The sequence below is a fragment of the Staurois parvus genome, unplaced genomic scaffold (assembly GCF_062004578.1).
Source record: "Staurois parvus isolate SC_StPar_1 unplaced genomic scaffold, SC_StPar_1.0 ptg000306l, whole genome shotgun sequence".
In the NCBI taxonomy this organism is placed as follows: Eukaryota; Metazoa; Chordata; class Amphibia; order Anura; family Ranidae; genus Staurois; species Staurois parvus.
This window is the reverse complement of record NW_028318102.1, coordinates 925067-941532: the sequence shown is the minus strand read 5'-3', so window position 1 is coordinate 941532 and position 16466 is coordinate 925067. Positions and strand designations below refer to the sequence as shown.

Here is a 16466-nt window from a genome sequence, read left to right as displayed (position 1 = left end):
ATGGGTGACTTTGTTCAGAGTGATGGTTACTCTGGTAGTGAAGGGGTGTTGTGCTTGATCCCTTCTCTAACAGCCAGTTCCCCACAGACATCCTAAGACAGGACCAGAAGCACAGCGTACCTAGATTCTTAGTCTGGAGGTCATGGAAGAATTATGTTATGTAGAGGGGGCCCCTGAGAGAGAGAGAATGCAAGGACGTACTTACCAAGTGAGGTTGATTTCCTGTATCCATTAGTAACTGTGGACATGTCACTGGGGGTGAGATGACAGGTATTGCAGAGTTGGCGGATGCTGGTGGAGGCTATGCAGCACAGGTTTCTAAATGCTGTGCACCTGGGGGTTGATGTTCTCTAACTCTAATAGTGTCAGGAGTGCATAGTGTTAACAGTGCAGCCAATTAGCCATGGGGGGCTAGAGGGTTACCTGTGTTCATTGCAGCTCTCTTCTAAGTCTGGAGTAGTGCCTTAATGCTGATTTCACATGACTTTAATGACTTCACGCCTAAGGGTAAAACAAATCTAAATGCCGAAGCACAATTTTGCAGTGTTGACATGTGTTAATAAAACCGTACATATCATCACAACTACTTTGTACATCCAGGTGAATTATACTGCGTTTTTTCAGGACAAATTGGGCTTTCATTTGGTGGTAAATGGTAATGGATAGCTCCTGATTTTTGTTTTTTGATTATCAAAAGAAAACTGGCCCAAAATAGTAAAAAAAAAAATTATTTAGCTGTGTGTTTCTTGTTACTACCATAACCTACCACCAAAGAACAACCCTAAATAAATTCCCCAGCTCTTGATGATCGCAGCGATACCATATATGTGTATGTTATTTGTACCCATAGTACAGCCCAGAAACAATAGTGCGCATTTTGTTTTTACCTAACATTGACACTGATACAATTTTTTTAAAATCCTGACCTTTGACCCTGACCTTTTGACCTTGACCTTTGACCCTGACCTTGACCCAAACAATAACCCTGGCACTGAACTAGATCAAACCTTGATCTAGGTATTTTTTCTTTATTTTTTTATTTTATTTTTTAATATTTATTTATTTTTTCTTTACAAACATTTTTTTTCTCTCTATGCCAGGAGTTAGATACAATATATCTCTCTTCTTCATTCATAGAGAGAAAAAAAAAAAAGGGGCTGAGCTGCACAGTGACTGATCACTGTGATAGTCAATCAGAGGCTATCACAGCGATCATGTGATCTGGAATCGGGAGTCCCAGGTCCCGATCGTTAGAACGGGACCCAATGCTCTCTGTGACACCGCAGTCTTTGTGCTGGGAGCTCGCAGTATGGCACGCTCCCTGCACAAAGACAGGTATGCAAATATGATTGTAAACTCCAAGGAGCAGGGCCCTCCTATCCCTCTTGTATTGTTGCTGTATTCTCTCCCTTTATATTGTAAAGGGCTGAGCAAACTGTTGGTGCTATATAAATCCTGAATAATAATAATAAATATGCGGCCCCGCGGAAAAAAGCCCAGTTCCGTGAGGCCACATATCTCTGTGACGTCTGTGTCAAGGGGTTAAACTCCTGCCTAGAACCTAGGCAGCTAGCGAGTAAGTTCTTAGTGTCTCCACTAGGGTGTCCGAAGCCCTGCCCACAAACAGCCAAATTAATTTTCTAATTGCAAGGGACTTTTCTCAGTTCAGCTTTGTTTATTTGATTATTCAATCATATGCACCTATTTTTCTTTTTTCTCTGCATGTGACTGGGGGTATTCTTTGCAAAGTGAATTTTCATGACATGCAATAAGTAAAGGGAAAATTCAATTTCAAAGTGAAAAATTTTTGGAAAAGTAAATAGCCTATGTGCTTTTAGTAAATCAATCCCCAGTATTTGACGTGTCTTTTATTGCTCGTTTAACTCTTTTGTACTTTTGTTTGAAGCGGTATTATACCCAAAAACCAAAAAGGTCACATAGTGGAGCTTACCAATCCTTAGATGTGGTGCCTGCATTATTTATAAGTTTTCTTTTTTAGACATTTTTTCCCTCTGTATTCACCTGGTGGTCAGTAACACACTTCCTGTACTAAGCCCAGTACACACTGCAAACTCACCGCCATACCAACACAAGCGATGTCAGTACGGTGATCTCTACCGCTGTGCTATTTTATGCTGACATGGGGACTCCCCCTGCAAGAATACACTGATCAGTCATTGGCTGCAAGCGCTGACCAGATGCTGATTGTCCAGAAAATCTGGACAAAAGCTGGTTGTTACCCTGGTATCTGTCAGACTGCTGTAGACTGGCAGAAATGAACTGGCTGATTTTCAGACAGCGTGTACATAGCTTTAGATTGCCTGCACTCTGGATAAAGGAGCAACAGAGGCACCAACATCATTGTCAGTCTGGGGAGGGTAATGTTAGGTGAACTAGTAGAATTGGATATGCTGACAAATTAAAGCCAAGCTCTAGCTAACGCCTTATCAGCAGTTACAGCAAAAAGTTTTTGCTCTTTTTGTACATATTTTACACAAATAAATAAAAGCTGTCTATTGTAAGTAGTGCTGTTAGTGTTAAATGGTTTGTTGCAATCCTCTAACTGCTACATCTGAAGGACAGCTTGTTCTGTCTTACTAACCAAATACCCAAGTAGAAATTAAAGAAAGTCTAAAAAAGAAAACTAATTAGTAACCTGCAAAATACTAAATGTTTGCTTTTGGGTTTAATACCACTCTAACGTGAATATTTGATTCTAGCTTTTTAAATTTTGCAGTTGCCTTTATGTGGCCTGTCTTACCTTTAGCAAATCAAACTCATAGTGTTCTTTATTGTGGGGGATGCACCACATCCTTTCAGGACACAGAAGAAAATTGAGTAGATATATGTGTGGTGTAGTGGCATTAATTTATTTTCCAGTGACCGCATAGAGCCAATTTGGCACTACTGCGATCTCAAGCTAACAAAACGTGCTAACAAAAAAAATTAAATTACAAGAGTAAATAAAAACAATCACATGGGTTGGATAGTTGGGGAGAGGGAAATTATGTCACCCAAACACCTAGGGCCTCCTCACATGTGAAAAACAAGGTTTACTGTGATAGGCCACCTGTAGTGGTCTTCCAAAGGAAGACCTTCATTCTGTTTCACTGTGTATAAATTGTAAAATGGGCTGCTTTTCTCCCTTTCTGCAAGAGGTTGACTAGTAGAAAATACTGAAAGTGAAAGAAAATCCAAAGTTACCTGTGGTCACCAGAAGTACGGTTATAATCTTCCAATAGGGCCACAGTCTAAGAGTAAATTTACCTCCCTTTGCAGAGATTTTACTCAGTTACCGTACTTCAAGAAGTGAAGAAAAGTTTCTCTTGAATGGGACACAAAAAACTGCCAGGATTGTATATTATCATTCCCTACTCTATCTGGTTACTAATAAAAAAGTTAAGACTTTAAATATACTTTAGCAGATTTAACAATTTCCACAATATTCAGGGAATCAAGAATCTGCCCAGTCTAAGCCAAATTTTGTTCCAGGAGAACAATTTTGCTAATCTCTATTTGTAAGTCTACTTGTATGTTTAAAATAAAATCAAATTTATCTAAAAAAAGTACTCAAATTACCCCTTATTTTTCTTGAAAGACAAATTACCATGTGTTCAATGGAAAATGTATTTTTCCCCTTCAACCCAATGCATCAAGCATGGATAAAAACCAATCTGGTCATTAAGGTCCAAATGACGTTTCACATTAAATTTTTAATATGGATGTTATCTGCTGTGATCTTGCTTGTCCTAGTTTAATTAAAAACCAAATAAAAATGTAATAAATATCAAAGTGGTGAATGTCATCCAGGATTGCTTTGAAAAGTTGAGATTATTTCATATTTATAAGTTGAAATATACCATTGACGTCATCATATTCTCAGAAGCTTGGCTTTTACACTCTGCCTTTCTTCACATCTCTGGGTAACTAATTCATAAATATGGATAAAATATATTTCACTTTAGATATCTCTTACAGGTTTATAAATTACAGAATTACAAATTCCTACCAACATTTCCTGACATAGGAATCATGTTGAATAATGGATATACACATAGTAAGAGCTACGTTGAATAAAACCAGACAAGCATTTTTTGTATTTTTTAATGCAGAATATTTGAAAGTGTATTAAAAGGATAAAAATAATAATCCAAGCAAGTAGATCTTTAAATCTGAAGTTTTTGCTTTTCCTCGTTAATTGTGGAAGGAATTTCTGAACTAACAATATAGGCTGGTATTGCAGAATGTCATTCAAATAATATACTGTAATCAGGTGGGGACTGCACTTGTCCACATGGTAAAACAAGCAGCTCTCCTCCAGAACTTGTAATCACTTCCTCCTGGTAGAATAAAAAGTACAGATGTTAGTTTAGGCCGTGTCTAATTGAAATATCAATATATTTATATCTCTGGCTGATGATCATTTTATAATAGTGGTACAAAGAATACAACATGGTCTTGCTGACTGGAAAGTGTTCAATACCAATAAAATATTAGCCTTAATTGGTCTATTTCCTATAGGGTTTTAGCATCTGCCCCAAGATACACAGGGCATTTGCTAAAGGTCTACCAGAAGAGATGCAAACAATGAGATCTAGATTGTCCTATAGATATAGGCTTCAGCCAATACGCTATAGGAATAACAGTTTCCATATCTAGATGCTGACAAACTCGGCCTGAAAGAATAAAAAGTTAACCCAATGTTTGTGCTGGTATAACCACTGAGCCTTGTATTTGGAAAGTCCAAAAAAACAAAATGTTGGCATCAAGGTGAAATAAAAAAAATTCTTCTTTCTTGTATGCAAGGAGTAAAATAGTCCATAGAGCAACCAACGCTAACGTGTTTCAGTCAAGAAAAGACCTTATTCATAGATATTCATGCACACAATAGAGATTTTTTTTTTATTTCCCCTTGTTGCCAACATTTCTTTTTTTGGATGTCCATACATGAGCAGATGGAGACTATTGGTCTGGCATGGTGATTTTGAGCTTTAGCTGGAGTTTTTCTAACCAGGTAGCAGCACCTTACTTTTGTCTTGTCCAATGTTGTAGTTGGAAAGTGACAACAACCAAAAGGAGCAGTGTACAACAGAACAGGGATTTGTGAAATTATAGAAACCTATGCATAACCACTCTAAAATCCAAACATAAATATAGTCTGTACTCCCAGGAGTGTTGTCATGTTTCTATCAATAAAAAATATAGCAAAATGTACTGCACCCATGTATATAAGAACACTCCAGGGTGTGTGTCAATAAGGGAATGACACAAAGTTCAGATGGAGTATCCACTGTATTAGCGGTAGGCATAAATCCTAATGAGAAATTCACTCACACGCCTTTGATTGACAATGGGAGATAGTCATTTGTTTATGTGAGTGAACTTATGTGAATTTATGCCTACCTCTAATAAAGTGGATATTATTCATTACTGTATCTGAACTCCGTGTCATTGGCTTATTGTCACACTCCCAGGACTGTTCTTATATACATGGGTGCAGTGCATTTTGCTGGGTTTTAGAGTGTTTATGCCTAGGTTTCTATAATTTCATACATCCATAACTGTTCATATTGGTTGTTGATGCTATAGGAATAGGAGATTGGGTATGAGAAGAGTTAAGCGTTTTCATTAACCTGAAATGTCAGTAAAAATCAGGAGATGTTGGAAAATATTTGATATTAGAGTCCTGTAAAGATGTGGAGATCAACAGGAGGTACCACTTGATGTTGAGGTCAACATGAGGAACCAGTGAGGGCTGAGGGAGACCCAGGAGATCAACATCTGTTTCCCTGCAGACTTCACTAGTAGATTTCTACTCACTGTACAAACCTTAAGAATAAATAATATTATAAATATTTGATGCCTTCTTTTACAGTAGGGGTGTCCAACCTGCAGCCCAAGACAGCTATGAATGTGGCCTAACACAAAATCATAACCTTCTTTTAAAAAAACGTTTTGTTTATTAGTCTTTTGTAAAAATGTATTTCCACATAGTGAATACACGGGGCAGAAGAAAGATTTGACAGTGTCTCTTTACTGGATTTTTACATGTTTTATTGTCCCAAAGAAAAATATCCAACTCCTCACAATCACACCTTATTCATGTCATTAAGTTTCGGCAGCATCTATATTTGTGAACATTTCTTTTCAAGGATAAAGAACATAAAGGGAAAAATTAGAACCAAAATATCTGATGAGCACTTTGAGAATTCATTGAGAAATGCTACTACATCCATCAAATTAGATATTGATGTGTTAGTTTATCAAAAACCATGTCAAATATCATACTAGTTTTATGTTGCCCTCTTTTAATTTTTTTAGTAGTTTTTATTATAAAAGTAAGTTTTATTACTCAGATAGGTACATTATCTCGATCAGTGATAATTAACTTGTGATCTGCCCAACTTTTTCTGTTCATCAGCCATCCTTATTGTTAGTGTGTTTTATGTAGGGCCCAAGATAATTCCTCTTCTTCCAATGTGGACCAGAAAGGTCAAAAGGTTGGACACCACTGTTTTACAGGTTAAGCAGTGTTTCAGTTACTTTTGTATAGCAAGAGTCACTCTTAATGTGAACCTGTGCTTTCCTTGCAGGGCGCTATAGCTTTAGTTCAGTTGACCCCCAAAGCTGCAAATAGTTATCTTCTTTTCATTCCTCTGCACTCCATTCTTCTGCAGCTTTGGGTTCTGAGCTGCCTGACACCAAGCATCAGCACTCTCATGTGGGAGGAAGGTGTCTGACTCACATGCTTCCGCAAACCCAGATTTTCTGAATATTTTTCTTAACTCCTAGTAGCCAAATAAAGCATCATGGGAGGACAGCAAGGCTCAGGTGCTGCTACTTTTAAGTGAACTTATTGCTGTGCCATATATGGGTAGAACACAGTTCCAGGGACGGACTGACCATTTGGAAACACAGGCACTCCCCAAAGGCCCAGGGTCAGTAGGGGGCCCCATGAGATGCCCCTGGTACCTTTTTCATAGGCTTTTTGAGTTTGGGCAAGGACACAGGGGCCCCATGATCCCATATTGCCTGGGGGCCCCATGAGTTGTCAGTCCGCCCCTGCACAGTTCCCTATTTAACCACATCAATACAGGGCACTTTTACCCCCTTCCTGCCCATGCCAAGTTTAATCTTTTAGTGCTGTCACACTTTGAATGATAATTACGCAGTTACGCAACACTGTACCCAAATTAACTTTTTATAATATTTTTCACACAAATAGAGCTTTCTTTTGGTGGTATTTGATCACCACTGGGTTTTTTTTTATATTTTTGCTAAACAAACAAAAAAAAGTCTGTATAATTTTGAAAAAAATTTCCTTTGTTATAATATTTTGCAAATAATTAATTTTTCTTCTTCACTGATTAAGCTGAACTGATGAGCTGCACTGATATGCTGCACTGATTGGCACTGATATGCTGTATTGATGGGGCTGCACTGATAATCAGGGCACTGATGATTCTGTTTCTGATCAGTGGAAATGTCCCCTGTCATAGAAAAGCTGATTATCAGCTTTCATTTCCTCAGCACTATGACAGAGTTAGTTTACATGTGATCAGCTGTGATTGGACACAACATCATTGGCTCTTTACCCCGACCGGAGATGTGCTGTGTTTGAGGGACACAGCTTACCACCAATCACCTTAACGTCTGCCCCAGGGGGCACACATGCACAGCAAGAATTGGTGGACGTCATATGACGTCTTCTTAGAATGAGAGAAGTCACTCCTGGCCGTCATTCTACAACAGGCCAGGTGGGAATCCATTAAAAACAAAAACACAAAAGCTAAAGTGCAATGAACATCAGATAAAAGACAAAGTATAAAAGCAATATTGCACTTATACAGTAAAAAGCCACTTGGGTCACCGTATACTCAAAGGAGTCTGTTACAGATTCAATCTAAAGAAAGTTTCCTACCCTCCTCTGGCTGGCCTGAGGGGAGTACTGAACACTGGGCCACATATCCATTTGAAGGTCGAACTGTGAGGTTGACCCACTAGTGGGTGTAATATGGGTTATCCTGCTGCTGTTTGTATTTCAGGGTTCATACCCATTTGGTTAGAGGAAGATACATACAGTTAGGTCCATATATATTTGGACACAGGCACAATTTTCATACTTTTGGCTATGTATGCCACCAGAATAAATTAAAATGAAACATTTCAAATGAATTTGAAGTGCAGACTTTCAGCTTTAATTCAAGGGGTTGAACAAAAATTATTAAAAGTATTTTAGGAACTGCAACCATTTTTATACACAGTCCCTCCATTTTTAGGGGCTCAAATTGGACAAATTAATATAATCATAAAGAAAATGTTCATTTTTAATATTTTGTTGAGAATCCTTTACTGGTAATGACTGCCTGAAGTCTGGAAAATATGGACAGTACCAAAGACTGGGTTTCCTCCTTTCTGATGCTTTGCCAGGCTCTAACTGCAGCTGCCTTCAGTTGTTCTTTGTTTGTGGGTCTTTTTGCCTTTAGTTTTGCATTCAGCAAATTAAATGCATGCTCAATTGGGTTGAAATCAGGTGATTGACTCAGCCGTTGCAGAATATTCCACTTTTCCTTCAAAAGCTCCTGGGTTGCTTTTGAAGTGTGTTTTGGATCATTGTCCATCTGTACTGTGAAGCGCTGTCCAATCAACTTTGTTGCATTTGGCTGAATCTGGGCTGGCAGTATATCTCTAAACACTGCAGAATTCATCCAGTTGCTTCTGTCTTCTGTCACATCATCAATAAACACCAATGACCCAGTTCCACTGGAAGCAATACATGCCCATCCCATCACACTGCCTCCACCATGTTTTACAGATGACATTGTGTGCTTTGGATCATGAGCTGTTCCAAGCCTTCTCCGCACTTTTTTCTTCCCGTCATTCTGGTACAGATTAATCTTGGTTTCATCCATCCAAAGGATGCTTTTCCAGAACTAGTCTGGCTTTTTTAGATGTTTTTGGAAAAGTCTAATCTGGCTTTTCTATTCTTTAGGCTTATGAATGGTTTGCAACTTGTGGTGAACCCTCTGTATTTGCACTTGTGAAGTCTTCTCTTGATTGTAGACTTTGAAAATGATATGCCCACCTCCTGGAGAGTGTCCTCCACTTGTCTGGATGTTGTGAATGAGTTTTTCTTTACCATAGAGAGGATCCTGTGATCATCCGCCACTGTTGTCTTCCATGGACGTCCATGCCTTTTTATGTTGCTGAGCTCACCAATGCGTTCTTCTTTCCTTAGAATGTACTAAACTGTTGATTTGTCCACTCCTAATGTTGTTGATATCTCTCTGATGGATTTGTATAGTTTTTGAAGCTTTACAATGGCCTGTTTCACTTACATAGACAGCTTCTTTGAACGCATGATGTAGGTTCACAGCAATAGATTTCAAATGCAAATAACACACTTAGAATCAACTCAGACATTTTGCCTGTTTAATTGACAAAGAAATAGCGAACAACTAGCCCACACCTGGCCTTGAAACAGCTTTTGATTCAATTGTCCAATTTCTTTTGGTCCCTTGAAAAAGGGGGGGTGGCTACTCTTAAGAGCTGTGATTCCCAAACCCTTCCTCCAATTTGGATGTACATACCCTCAAATTAAACCTGAGAGTGTGCACTTTCAGCCCATATCCATTATATAACTATAGCTTGAATATGTTTTGGTAAATACCTGAAAAAATCTAAAATTGTGCCTGTGTCCAAATATAACCTAACTGTACTTCCTTCATATTGCAAATATGCAAACTCCATTGGATATGCTATGATATGTTGATGTTTTATCTAAGTGCAGGGCTTTTTTTCAGCCAGAACAGAGTCACCTTCAGCACTGCCCTGTCCTCACCAACTGGTCACTGGTAAACACAGAAGTTTGTAGAGGAAGTTTTTCTTTTTTTTCTTTTGCACTACTCACTTCCTCTGCCAGGTTCTGTGTTTACCCATGACAGTCCACCTCTTCGAGCAGTTTAGGTAGTCTGAGCCTCACCAGCCTCTCTGCTCATTACTGAGAAGTAAGGGAGGTGAAAGGAAGGCAATTTTTGGTTATACACTTGCCTGTGTTACCCATTCCTGTACCCTGTGTGATACACAGTTGTGAGCAAAGATTACACCCACCATTAGTTCTCTCCCTGGGGTATGGGAGGATGAGTAGTGCAGAGTTGGGGGGAATGCATGTTCTCTGGGGAAAAAAAACCCTGTGTAAGTGCAATTATTTTTTTTTCCTTTAAATATCTGCTCTCTGCTGGCGGTATAAAAATAACGTGTGTAGATGGGCAATTGTAACATGCTTTTAAGTATATCCAGCTTGCTTTTGAGATCAACTTCCAAACAGCTTCAAAGCTGTTTCAAATTGCTTTTGTGCTTGTATGAGGAGTAAGCATGTCTAATCCAAATAAATGTCTGTGCATGCAGGCCTCAACCTTACTGAAAGCACAGGTGTACTGCAATTTGCAGATCACACATTTGAGCACACCTAGAATAAGTTTGCATTGACCAATTTTGTAATTTGACTCCTGCCTATGTTCAGTAATAGTATAAATGTACCTTGTGAAAATCAATGAGGTCTGTAAGAGTTGCATGTCTGTTTGGGTCAACACCAAGAAAGCTGTAACAATCTCCTGATGCATCCACAAGGAAATGTCTAAATCCATTTTGATGGCGGTAAGACAATGCATATCCCCAGATCTTCTCACTAACTCGTACAAGGAAGGATCCTTCAGGCATATTCATCAGAAGCTTTTCTGCAGCCTCCCGACTTATGATCCCTGCAAGCATTAAGCAAAAAAATTATATTTTTTAATTAATTAAAACATACATAGGCTACCATTGCTGATCCCCATCTAAAAGTCTCAATTGCTTGACCCTCTCAGGTTTCACTACTCATTCAGAACAAGCAGGAAGAATATGCATGATATTGGAGGGAAGATATGCAGGTGAAAGCAGAAAATACCAGGAAGATCATCAGCTTCATTACATACATGGCAAAGGGAAAAAAATAGAATTAATACATTTTTATAGCACATCATCGTAATGTATCATAATTAGGGATAGGTTTTGGGTGTGGGTTGACCATGTGCTGGACCTGAACCCAAGCTGTTCTTAGTTAAGGGAAATGGCAAGCTATTGCAATCCTTTTCAGCAACTGTTGCTAAGCATGCACTTGCTGAACTCTAAACTGTAGTCAACTGACTAGGAAGGGCCACCACCCAGTGCCTTCCAGTGTGATCTTTGTATCTCTAGTGTTCCTAGAGTTCCCATTCACTCTGGCTTGGGAGAATTCCAATTGTAGGTCTCTCTCCCAGGCCTGACATGCTTTACTAGAATCGTGGAGTATGTCAGCAGAGAGAAATCCATGAACTTGAGAAATCTGCGAAAGTTACTAGCTTATAAGTGTGTTTATTGACCGTGAGGCCTTTTAATATCTTTGTTGGCTCTGCAGCGACATAACATGAGCTCAAGGGTTAAAATGAAGAGTATTGGTGACAGTGGGCATCCTTTGTCGCGTTCCGTTGCGAACGGAGAAGGCATTTGACAGGTGGCCGTTAACATGGACATTCGCTGGGGGCGTGGTGTAAAGGGACATTATAAAGTTAAACATATGATTGCATAATCATATGGAATGAAGGACTGCTCCTATATAGTCCCAAGCCACACTGTTGAATGCCTTCTCCGTGTCTAGAGATAAGAAGAGTCCTGGTTGGTTATAGTTAGTAAGCCAGTGGTGCAAAGTCAGTACCTTAATAGTGTTATTCCCTGCCAGGGATGAATCCAAATTGGTCTTTTGTTATTAAGGAGGTAAGTCAAGGAAGAAGGCAATTGGATAGGAACTTTTCAAATAATTTTAGGTCTACATTTAGTAGGGAAATAGGTCGGTAGTTATTTACCGACATGGCATCTTTACCTTCCTTTGAGATGACTGTGATGTGGGCTTCTAACGTGTGTGGTCGGTGGTACGGCAGACGATAGGGAGTTAAAGGCCTGTAGAAATGGTCCAGCGAGTCCAGTGTGAAATGTTTTATAATAGGCGGTTGTGAACCCATCCGTGCCAGGGCTATTCTCATTTTTGAGTTGTTTAATTGCTACTTCTTCTAAAAATCTTCTCTGGAAATGGGCCTTTCTAGCTTAGCAAAGTAAAAATAGTTTTTGCACAGTACTGTTGCAGAAAATGCTTGATCATTTGCCTTCTAAGATGCGGGGCCTCAGGTTGGTGTGTTGTTTGGGGTAGATTATATAATTTCGAGTAATGGCTCTCAAACTGGGCTGCTATATCTACCGTAGCAGAGAGGGTTTTCCCTTAAGAATCTCGGATAAGGTGTATTGTGAGGTCTGCTCTCTGGGATGGAAGGGCTCTAGACAAGTATCTGCCACTTTTGTTGTGTTCATACAAAAAGTTTTTGTGAGAGCACACATTTTCATTTGCTTTAAGACCGAGTTCCTCTAACAAGAGTGTTCTGGTCCGGGTAAGGTCATTATATGTCTGCTGAGCACGTGACTGTTTGTGTGCCAATTCTAGCATTTTGATTTGGTCTATGAGTCTGAAATCAAAGCTTGACGCTCCTTTTTCCTTGTAGCACCATTGCTAGGAATGTGCCTCTAATAACACACGTATGGGCCTTCCAATGTGTCATGGGAGTGACATCAGGGGTATCATTTTCAGAGAAGACGTTTTGGATACATGAGTGGATTTCATCTGCTTGACATTTATCAGTGAGAAGGAATGAGTCTAGATGCCAAATTTTAGTGTTGGGGTAGAGTCAGAGAGAGTCAAATTAAGTGACACAGGGTGCTGGTCAGATAAGAACATAGGTTTTATTGTGGCTGTAGTGAGGAAAGGAAGGTCCTTTTGTGATATGAAGAGGTAACCAATATGTGAATATCTGTTTTGTGGAGCAGAAAAGAATGTTAAATCTTTGTCAGCTGGATGTAGAGTCCTCTACGTGCCATGTAAGAGGAGTTCCTGTAGCTGTAATTTAATAGCTTTAATAGGTTGGATAGCTTAGGTATTGTGTTTGTGCGAAAGTGTGTCTCCTGAAGGAAGATTATATCTGCTTTAAGGCTATGTAGGGATGTCAGGACTTGGGAATGCTTTTCCGGGATATTCAGTCCTTTAGCATTCCAAGAGATTCTTTTAAGGTGGTTGGTCAGTTTACTGGTGTATGTAGGCGATGGCATAGTTTCTTAGTTCGTGGGAAAGGATGGAGATGAGAGGGCTTCACGTCTGGGAAGACTGTTCAAGAAAGTTGGGTTTAGGAGGGACTTTTCACCCTAATAGGAGGTTTTGAAGGGGTTTGAAGTATGAAGTGGGACGATGAACGATTGGAAAAGGATGGATGGGAATAAAGGGGGGGGGTCTTAGGAAGAAAAGAGAGGTAACCAATGTGAAGAGGTTAAAGAGTTGATGGGATGGCAGGTGGATCTAGTGCTCCGGGGGGCAGGTGTAGACCAGCTAGCCTGTCCTAAAAATTGTTAGTAGTTCTGGAAAGGGTCAGTCAAGATCCACAGAATCCACTGGGTGGAGGAGGAGTAGTAGGTAACGGTCAAGAATACCGGTTTGTCTTGTACTCAAGAGGTCCATCATGGTGTGGAACTAGGGGATCTAATATGCAAAGCACAATATAAGTCACTTAGGGGAACAGGGTGATATAATTTTTTTTCAGGGGATTTGAGGAAATGATAGTTAAAAAACAGATATATTGTTCACACCATCAGCATCATAGGAAGTGTTCCTGCTGAGAAGACAGGTGAAAATTATTTCTAAATAGAGTTCTATATATATTTGAGTGAATCGAGAGAAGGAAATGGATCAATGATATGTTAGTCCTCTTGAAAGATAGAGGCTAGAGATGAGCGAATCGAACTCGGCGAAGTGGAATTCGTTTCGAATATTAGGAAAATTTCGATTCGCGACGAATCCGAAAATTAGCAGACTTCGGATGCGCGAATCAAAATTTTTCCTAAAATGGCGGCGACATGTGCGGCGACGGAGCGGGGATGTCTGGGAAGGTGCGCAGACAAGGCGCGCTGACCCATAATGCATTCATTCATGACATGTGATCGCATTAGCCAATCAGCAGCCAGCCAGCCAGCCAGCACTGTGTAATGGTCGAGCTATAAATGGCGGCCATTTTAGAATTCTCCATTTGCCTCCAGTCATTCAAGAGAGGCAGACCTGGCTGTATTGAGGGAGAGAGTTAGGGACACAGAAACGTTACTTAGGGCCAGAGAAACGTTACTTAGGGACACAGAAACGTTACTTAGGGCCACAGAAACGTTACTTAGGGCCACAGAAATGTTACTTAGGGCCACAGAAACGTTACTTAGGGACACAGAAACGTTACTTAGGGCCACAGAAACGTTACTTAGGGCCACAGAAATGTTACTTAGGGCCACAGAATCGTTACTTAGGGCCACAGAAACGTTACTTAGGGCCACAGAAACGTTACTTAGGGCCACAGAATCGTTACTTAGGGCCACAGAAACGTTACTTAGGGCCACAGAAACGTTACTTAGGGCCACAGAAATGTTACTTAGGGCCACAGAAACGTTACTTAGGGCCACAGAATCGTTACTTAGGGCCACAGAAACGCTACTTAGGGCCACAGAATCGTTACTTAGGGCCACAGAACCGTTACTTAGGGCCACAGAAACGTTACTTAGGGACACAGAATTGTTACTCAGGGACGGACACAGAATTGTTACTGAGGGACACAGAATTGTTACTGAGGGACACAGAATTGTTACTCAGGGACAGACACAGAATTGTTACTCAGGGACAGACACTGAATTGTTACTCAGGGACAGACACTGAATTGTTACTCAGGGACAGACACTGAATTGTTACTCAGGGACAGACAAAGAATTGTTACTCAGGGACAGACACAGAATTGTTACTCAGGGACAGACACAGAATTGTTACTGAGGGACACAGAATTGTTACTGAGGGACACGGCAGGAGGTATTGTAACTCCGCGGAGGACACGACTGTCCACCCAAAGTGTGGAGAGACTCACGTTTGTGAAAATGAATCAGGCGTGGATTAGTCTGGATTTCAAACCACCAGTTCCTGACACAACTGACTAAATCTGCCATGAATCATGCCCCAAACATGTGCCACTTTCAGGTCTCCTCACACTGCTGGTGTGTTACATTTTTTGTCATAGGGTGCTGGCAGATTACGGGCCTCCCATTGCTGCTGCCAGGCCCGTAATCTGCCATGGGCCCCTGTACTGCCTCCTCATGCTGCTGCCAGGTCCAGAGTCTCTCATGGGTCCCTGTACGGCCTCCCATTGCTGCTGTCTCCATCGCCACACTCTGCCATGTGCCACTTTCAGGTCTCCTCACACTGCTGGTGTGTTACATTTTTTGTCATAGGGTGCTGGCAGATTACGGGCCTCCCATTGCTGCTGCCAGGCCCGTAATCTGCCATGGGCCCCAGTACCGCCTCCTCATGCTGCTGCCAGGTCCACAGTGTCTCATGGGTCCCTGTAAGGCCTCCCATTGCTGCTGTCTCCATCGCCACACTCTGCCATGTGCCACTTTCAGGTCTCCTCACACTGCTGGTGTGTTACATTTTTTGTCATAGGGTGCTGGCAGATTACGGGCCTCCCATTGCTGCTGCCAGGCCCGTAATCTGCCATGGGCCCCTGTACCGCCTCCTCATGCTGCTGCCAGGTCCAGAGTCTCTCATGGGTCCCTGTACGGCCTCCCATTGCTGCTGTCTCCATCGCCACACTCTGCCATGTGCCACTTTCAGGTCTCCTCACACTGCTGGTATGTTACATTTTTTGTCATAGGGTGCTGGCAGATTACGGGCCTCCCATTGCTGCTGCCAGGCCCGTAATCTGCCATGGGCCCCTGTACCGCCTCCTCATGCTGCTGCCAGGTCCAGAGTCTCTCATGGGTCCCTGTACGGCCTCCCATTGCTGCTGTCTCCATTGCCACACTCTGCCATGTGCCACTTTCAGGTCTCCTCACACTGCTGGTGTGTTACATTTTTTGTCATAGGGTGCTGGCAGATTACGGGCCTCCCATTGCTGCTGCCAGGCCCGTAATCTGCCATGGGCCCCTGTACAGCCTCCTCATGCTGCTGCCAGGTCCAGAGTCTCTCATGGGTCCCTGTACGGCCTCCCATTGCTGCTGTCTCCATCGCCACACTCTGCCATGTGCCACTTTCAGGTCTCCTCACACTGCTGGTGTGTTACATTTTTTGTCATAGGGTGCTGGCAGATTACGGGCCTCCCATTGCTGCTGCCAGGCCTGTAATCTGCCATGTGCCCCTGTACCGCCTCCTCATGCTGCTGCCAGGTCCAGAGTCTCTCATGGGTCCCTGTACGGCCTCCCATTGCTGCTGTCTCCATCGCCACACTCTGCCATGTGCCACTTTCAGGTCTCCTCACACTGCTGGTGTGTTACATTTTTTGTCATAGGGTGCTGGCAGATTACGGGCCTCCCATTGCTGCTGCCAGACCCGT

General features: G+C 41.5%; 1 protein-coding gene across 1 annotated transcript in view; it reads right to left on the bottom strand.

Annotated features, from left to right (window-relative positions):
* Positions 1–4096: 4096 nt before the first annotated feature.
* Positions 4097–16466, bottom strand: part of SH2D4B (SH2 domain containing 4B) — a 418243-nt gene continuing 405873 nt past the window's right edge. The window contains exons 7-8 of the mRNA XM_089683343.1: positions 10540–10760; positions 4097–4340 (exon numbers count right to left, since the gene is read on the bottom strand). Coding sequence (XP_089539469.1) covers positions 4248–4340; positions 10540–10760 — 314 coding nt within the window. The 3' untranslated portion in view covers positions 4097–4247. The remainder of the gene's footprint in view (positions 4341–10539; positions 10761–16466) is intronic.